General features: G+C 43.1%; 1 protein-coding gene across 1 annotated transcript in view; it reads left to right on the forward strand.

Annotated features, from left to right (window-relative positions):
• The first annotated feature begins 4,862 nt into the window (after window positions 1-4,862).
• Window positions 4,863-8,240, forward strand: part of RAB21 (RAB21, member RAS oncogene family) — a 29,316-nt gene continuing 25,938 nt past the window's right edge. Inside the window, exon 1 of the mRNA XM_029205569.1 lies at window positions 4,863-5,247. Coding sequence (XP_029061402.1) covers window positions 5,098-5,247 — 150 coding nt within the window. The 5' untranslated portion in view covers window positions 4,863-5,097. The remainder of the gene's footprint in view (window positions 5,248-8,240) is intronic.

The following is an 8,240-nucleotide window of genomic DNA, read 5'->3' on the forward strand; positions in this document are numbered from 1 at the left end:
ATCGTGTTTGATATGTCTATTTGACATTTGAGTGATGATGTTAAATAGGAGTTGCCTATACATATCTGGTGCACAGGGGAGTGATCAGGAGTGAAAGATCTACATTTAGGAGTAATGAATATGTAACAGATATTTCACACCAAAGGACTGGGTGTGATCACTTAGAGGGAGAGCTTTATTGGAGACAACTGAGTCTGGAAGCCCACTAGCATTTAGAGGTTGGGAACAGGTGGAGAAGCAAGCAAAGAGATGGAAAAGAAGCAGCCAGTAAAGTAGGGGAAAACTGGAAGACTGTGATGACCCAGAAGCAAAGGGAGGCACACATGCCACAAAAGAGAGAGTGGTAAGCTGAGTCAAATCTGCCCAAATACTGAGAAAATTGAAGATAAAGGAATGTGTCCATTTGATCTGATTTATCTTGTGGAACAGCTGGGTTAGTTGCTATTCCTATGTGGTTCCATAGCTCCTTGTACCTGTCCTACAGACCATTTACCATACTTTATTGTAACTGTTTTAATTATTTGTGGTGCCCATTAGACTATAAATTCCATAAGGGCAGAAGTCATGTCTGACAGGATTACATTTGTAGTACAGTATCTGACACATAGTAAATGCTAAATAAATACTTGTTCAATGATGAATGAATGAACAAAGAATGAATGAAACAAGGATGTACAAAAGGCCATCAACAGTCACCCTCCCTCCCAAATGAACAAATAAACATTCCCTGACTCTTCAATGCTGGATAGTTCATCAAAATTCAACAATTGAGAGCCCCAGGTAGTCACACTAGAGACCATGAGGTTAGTCTTAATCCACAATATAGTATAAGAACAGGGAGAGAAAGAAGGGGCCATTAAAAAAACTAGGACTTATAGACTTTAAATGTAGTCCATAAACCCAATCTGATAACCGCCACAAAACTGGTGGGATGATTCTTCCCCTTTTACAGAAGCTGTTAGAGCTACACATTACCTTTCTGTGGCAACTTTTCCCATATGATACTGTGCTACACATTCATGGTTAAGTAGATTTCACCTGTATAATTATGCTTGGGGTTTGGGGAGTTTTTTGGGTGGGTGGGAGAGGGAGGCAGGAAGACGATTGTTTTTGGTGAAAAGGAGCTATATGCTTTGGAATTTGCACCCTACCATGCCTCAGCCCTCACCAATCAGGAATCTATTTTGAGATATCTACTGACTGAGGAGTCCTCACATTTTTGTAGCTCCCATCTATGAAGGAACTAGAGTTCCAGTTTTTTGTGGCATCTTCTATCAAGTTTATACAGACCAATCACAGTTGACTCCAAAACTGATCTAAGTTCTTATGAGGACACAAGCTATCCCAGAATTAGCCTGAATTTCTTTCAATGCTTAGACTAATATAAGCCACTTGTGTAGCTCCAGTATACTTATGTATTAGTTTCCTATGGCTTCTGTAACAAATTATCACAAACTTAATGGTGTAAAACAACGTATATTTAGTCTCTTCCAGTTCTGGAGTTCAGGAGTCCAAAATCAGTTTCACTAGGTTGAAATGAATGTGTTGGCAGGGCTGTACTCCCTCCAGAGACTCTGGGGGGAAATCTGTTCATCTCTTTTAGCTTCTGGTGGCTGTCAGCTTTCCTTGGCTTGTGGCTGCATCACTCTAATCTCTGTCTCCATGGTCACATTGCCTTCTCTTTTGTGTGTGTAGCATCTCCTTCTGCTTTCCTCTTATAAGGATATTTGTGATTGCCTTTCGGCCCACCCAGATAATCCAAAAAAATTTCTCCATCTCAAGATCCTAAATTTAATCACATCTGAAACGACCCATTTTCCAAATAAGGTAACATTTACAGGCACAAGGTATTCAAACCTGATGTCTTTGAGGGGCCATTACCAACCTGCCACAACTTACATCTATATTTGCCCACTCTGTGCTCAAAATTATGCCAAACTGACTTATTATAATCTGTGAACATTTGGCGCACATTCCTTAAATCCCAGTGTAAGCTAAACCTGGAAAATTATTTTAACTTTAAACTTATTTTATTTTACAATAAAAAAATTTGCATTGTTTTTCAGTGATAAATACAAAGTACTGCATGTAGATTCTAAGATGATCAAGCTATTAAATGATCTGGGATCCATATCATTTGAACAGTGGTTGAGAGCATTGGCTATATTGAAAAGAGAAGGGAAGAAAAAAGAAGGCTTAAAGGAAGATCAGACAGCTTTCTTCATATGTATACAGATGTTTCACAAAGAACAGAGATTAGATACATGTTGTGTAGGTTGAATGAGGAACAATTAATTGCAGTCAGAGAGAGGCAAATTTCAATCCAATATTAAGAATTCAGAATGGATAATGGAAAGGGCCCCGTTCAAAGTGAAGTTTCTTCCTTATTCTGGAAGAATTCATGAATATGCAAAGACCCTGAGAGGAGGAATGCAGAGAGAAGTAGAGGATATATATTTTTTAAAACATAAGGTCTCTTTAATGGCTGATTCTAAATAAATTGAAGTGGTATTATCCTTCTCCAATCCATTTTTCAAATTACAGCCAGAGTGATCTTTTAAAAGTCAACTCTGATTATATCAGCACCTTTAATTAAAACCCTTCGTTTGCTGAAAGGTCCTTTCAGTATTGATTCCTGGTTTCCATGCCAGTCTCATCTGAAGCTCTCCGTGTTCTCGCACTTGTTTCTCATCTTTTGATGCTCCTTCCTACCTCAAGGCTGTAGGACATGCTATTCTCTCTGCTGGCAAAGCTCTCCTTCCTTCTTGCCCAGGTTACTCCTACCCAAATGTAGCATTGGGGATATCAAAGGTAGCATACCAGGAGCTTTCCCTAGTATGCTAAACCAGTTAGGTCCCCATATACATCTGCAAAATACCCTGAACTGCTTTATCAAGATGAAAGCATTCTATCATATAATGACCGTGTCTGTCTTTCCTGATAAAGAGTAAGTTCTTGATGACGAAGACATTGTATCTTTTTTTTTTTTTTTTTTTCCTGTTGCGGAGCACAGGCTCTGGACGCGCAGGCTCAGCGGCCATGGCTCACGGGCCCAGCCGCTTCGCGGCATGTGGGATCTTCCCGGACCGGGGCACGAACTGTGTTCCCTGCATCGGCAGGCGGACTCTCAGCTACTGCCCCACCAGGGAAGCCCTGTATCTTTTTTTTTAAACCTCTTTATTGGAGTATAATTGCTTTACAATGTTGTGTTAGTTTCTGCTGTATAACAAAGTGAATCAGCTATATGTATACATATATCCCCATATCCCCTCCCTCTTGCGTCTCCCTCCCACCCTCCCTATCCCACCGCTCTAGGTGGTCACAAAGCACTGAGCTGATCTCCCTGTGCTATGCGGCTGCTTCCCACTAGCTATCAATTTTACATTTGGTAGTGTATATATGTCAATGCCACTCTCTCACTTAGTCCCAGCTTACCCTTCCCCCTCCCATGTCCTCAAGTCCATTCTCTATGTCTGCGTCTTTATTCCTGTCCTGCCCCTGGGTTCTTCATAACTTTTTTTTTTTAGATTCCATATATATGTGTTATCATACGGTATTTGTTTTTCTCTTTCTGACTTACTTCACTCTGTATGACAGACTCTAGGTCCATCCACCTCACTACAAATAACTCAATTTCGTTTCTTTTTATGGCTGAGTAATATTCCATTGTATATAGGTGCCACATCTTCTTCATCCATTCATCTGTCGACGGACACTTAGGTTGCTTCCATGTCCTGGCTATTGTAAATAGTGCTGCAGTGAAAGACATTGTATCTTGTTCAGCACAGTGCCTGGCATATGGTGGGCACCTTCAAATATTTGTTGAATGAATGAATGGACTATCTGGTTTGACGTGGGAAAGGAGTCTCATGAGAAAGAATATGTTTACCTAACTGACGTCACATTTCTAGTTGCAAACTTTTAGAAACACTAGTATGGTTCCTTGGAAGAGTGTATTTCATGAAAGAAAGGGGAGGCAGATAAGGAAATATAAGTGATGATCAAACAAGCCAGGTCTGTCAAGGTGGAGTCAATAGGGAAGGTCAGAAGTTTAATGGTGGGGGAGCGGGAAGCTTCATGGAAGACAGAAAAACTAGGAAACCAAGGCATAATGGCTTAAGATGTATTGTTTACTCATTCATTCCCAAATATTTATAGAATGCCTCTTATGTGCCTGGCTTGGAGTCAGAAAGTCAAAGCACGTCTCACCTAGTTCTTGTCCTTAACAAATCTACAGCCTAATAAGGAAAGACAAATATTCAGCAAAGTAATTTCCACGAAGCGTGGTAAGCGCCGCTAGACAAGGTATACCAGTGTTATGAAATACCTAACTTGGGTGGGGAGAGTGATGGAAGGACAGAGGGAGAAGGATGGGTGGTCAGGGAAGCCTTTCCTGTTTAAGCTGAGACCTGAAAGATGAGGAGTCCAGGTGGTCTGGGGAACTGAAAGAAGTTCAATAGCTAGGATTTGGGATCCCCCAGAGAAACACTGTCAGGGTACTGAAGGACACCTTGATAGATTCGGTTTACGGGGACCCCGGATGGGAGAGGTGGACAGCCCCTGGGCAAGAACGAGAACATTCTGCACTTCAATATTCCACCTGAGCTGGGCTTGCCTCTAATTATTCATTCCTTATTCCCGCAGGTTCCCACCAACTGCAGAGTGGTGGTGGCCCGCAGACGGCCTAGCTCTGCGGGAGACGGCCCAGACGTGGTCCCCTCGCGTCCAGCTCGCCCCCGGGAAGAGCGCAGAAGCCCCACCTACGTTCAGGCACGTTCTCCTGGGCCGAGTCCCAGGGGCCGCGGCGGTCATGTGACCCGAAAGTGTGACGTAGGAGGAAGGAGACGCCATTAGAGGGAGGCGGAGAGGGAGTGCTGTTCGCCTTTCCTCGGGTGCCTGACGTGGTGGCTGGGGCCCTTCATTCTCGGACTTTCCCTCGGCCTTTCCAGGCCTCGCCCGGAGGCGGGAGTGGAGACGGCGCCCGGGGCTGGCAGCTCCGGTGCGGAGGGGCTGCGCCGGCCGCGGCTGTGAAGGCGCTGCGGCGGCTGTGGAGAGCTCGGCGCGGCTCTAGGGCTCCGGCGGCGGGGACGCGACGGGATGGCTACGGCCGGCGGCGGCGGGGCGGCGGCCGGGCGAGCCTACTCGTTCAAGGTGGTGCTGCTGGGGGAAGGCTGCGTGGGAAAGACGTCGCTGGTGCTGCGCTACTGCGAGAACAAGTTCAACGACAAGCACATCACCACTCTGCAGGTGCGGGCCCCGGGGAGCGGGAGGTGGCGCCTCGGGGCCCCTACTCCTCCGGGTCTCTGAGGACTTTGCTGCCACCGTCGTCTGGGTGTGGGCTCTCACATCTCAGGCCTATCACCTCCGCGTTCAGATTGCCTTTCCGAATTCGCCCTGGGAACACGCGTGGTCGGGGCAGCCTGGACACGTAAGGACAGGCTGTTGGGAGGGGAGTGGAAGGGCCCTGAAAAGTCCCCAGTGTGGCAGCGCGTGTCGTGGAATCCCCATCGGTGCGCTAGTGTTTCCCCTTTGATTTGCTTCCGCTTGGGCCCTAGGTGCCTTCACCCTACAGTCAACCGAGTGTCAGCCCTTTTTCTTTCTTTCGGAATTAGGAATTTAGCTGCGGATTTGATTTTGCTAACTAGGTGATTTGTAACTTCAGCGCTTACTGATGACTAAGTGTTTGTGCAAGTTCCATTTTGTCCTGTCTTCGAGTAACGTGCTGATTGGCAAGACATTCCTCTCCGGAGGGTTTTTGAAATGACCGCTTGCCCGTGTGGGTTACGCAGTTCCATTGCTGACTTGTGGGTCACATATTCGGCGATGTGGGTCGACCCATATTCACATGGAAACGTTATGTGAATACTGGCCAACAGTTGGTCCTCAAACTAACAGCTTAGCTGCTGCTGCTATTTATTTTCTTTGCTTGTAATGTAGGACCGGCTTTCACCTGCAGATACGTGATTGTTAGTCAGAAAAGTGTTAAAATGTAATCATTAATTGGGTGTGAAGTCAGGCCTTTGAGGTCGTTGGAGTCTCCCCCTCTTCCAAAGAAATCAGTTTTCACGTATTAGAAGAAATATACAGCGAATCTGCCTTGATCAATTCAGTCAGAGGCAGTCAAGTCTAATGAATTTTTGAGCCTGATTGTCTAGGTTCATATCGCACCTCCATCCGTTTAAACTAGCTGTGTGATCTTGGCCAAGTTAATTAACCTGTCTGTGCCTAAGTTTCTTCATCTGTTAAAATGGCCATAATAATAGTATCTAGTTCATTGGGTTGTCAGGACAGATATACATAAAAGCAGTTAGGAGCTGGTCCAGTGTAAGCTCTCCATGATTATTATTACCCTAAATTGCACAATAGATCTTAATTAGTGATTGTGTAAGTACATGGACACTATTTAATAGAATGCACAGTCTCCTGATTGTTGTGACATTTGATGTTTGATGCTATTATTAAACCACTGAGTCTAGAATTTACAAAGATGCTCTGGTTCTGATTCCATGTTCTATTTTTACTCCTATATAAAGCATACTATCTGAAAAAGTGAATGTCAGGAACCTGCATTTTTCCCCTACATTCTTATACAAGGTCACTTAACACAATTTTGATAATTACAGTTGAGTGTTATTAGTGAGATCAAGGAAATTCTTAGGGTAAATACCTATGCTCAGTTGGAAATTTAGAAATTCATTTAGGTAAAGTAATAACAATAGCTAACATTTAGTGAGTTCTTACTGTGATGAGTATTTTACTTTTCTTCTGTCTTTTAGTTCTTATGACAGCCTTTGAGGTGGATAGTTTTATTAACCTCATTTTACAGGTGATGAAACAGGCGTGGTTAAGTTGAGTAATTTGCTGGCTATCTTATTGCCACAAGTCTTGGTGCCCAAGCTGAAATTTGAATCTAGTTATGACTTCAGATTTTGAGCAATAAGTCACACTATCTCTGGATATTGGTAAACCACCCCTTAGTGGTTTCTTTTGTGCTACAGACCTTAGAGAAAAGAGAAGACCATTGTAACTGAGCTCTTAATTTTTTTAAAGATAATTTAGCCCTTCAACCTAAAAATTACACTTTCATTATACATTCCAAAAACATCCTCGAAGCTAAAAGCTGGCTAAAGATTTTAAATATCTGAGAGGAAACCACTGAAATCTATTGATACATAGGAGAGAATGAAGTTATGGTAGATCTCTAGTATCAAAAGCATAGCATATAACTGTCATCACAAACGGTATCTGGATTATGTTCCAGAATTGAGGATTTTCCCATACCAATGTATGGAAACAGCATTATATTCAATCTCCTTCTCTTAGATATCAGTTCATTTCATCTTTTTAAATAATGTTTTCAGAGAAATTTCACTTCTGTCAGACCCATAAGACACAGTCTTGTATGCCTTTCATTTCCAGATGGAGAGGAGCTAATGCATCATGAGATATGAGGGGAAGAGTTTCTCTTTTTTCTTGTCAGCGGAACTACCTACTACCTATCTTTGTAAAATATTTTATGCTTTGCAAAGTACACTCTCATGCATTCCTATTTTAAAGACTGAGAGGAACCCAAGATAACTTATGGTTCACTAATTCAGTCTTTTGTTTAATATTTCAGTCAAGTGATTGTCTACTTTAGTCTGAACATCTTGGAGGTGAGATGAACTGTTATAGAAGGTGGAAAACTCTATGTCCTGAGGTGGCACATTTCATTTTTGGACAGGTCTACTTTCCAATTCATTTTTCTGCGTCTAGAGACAAAATCTCTTTCCCTGCTCTCTGAATCTTAGTCATACATGGCATCCCTTCTGATAGTTGAAGATGGCTATTACATCCCCTTGAGTCTTGTCTTCTTTTGGGTAAACAGCTCTGGTTCCTTTTGTGGATCTCCTATAACATTGTTCTAAATCATATCACTATTTTGACATCTCTTCTAGACATTTCACTAATCATTGTCCACTTTTCTTAAAATATGATGCCTTCAGCTGTAGAAATGATTCCAAGTGTGGTTTGATCTGTGCAAAGAAGTGCAGTCTATCACCTCCCCTGTGGAGAATCCTTTTCTAATACTGAAGTATTACAGAAAAGATTCTTTGAGCTTTTGGGCAGCTGTCCCATTGATTAATATTGGGCCTGCTGTCTTAGACTTATTTGCTGAAAAAGAGAGACAGAGGGAGGGAGGGAGGGAGGAAGGAAGGGAGGGAGGGAGGGAGGAAGGAAGGGAGGGAGGGAGGGAGGAA

Source organism: Monodon monoceros, unplaced genomic scaffold (genome assembly GCF_005190385.1).
Source record: "Monodon monoceros isolate NGI ecotype Baffin Bay Population unplaced genomic scaffold, NGI_Narwhal_1 Super_Scaffold_6, whole genome shotgun sequence".
In the NCBI taxonomy this organism is placed as follows: Eukaryota; Metazoa; Chordata; class Mammalia; order Artiodactyla; family Monodontidae; genus Monodon; species Monodon monoceros.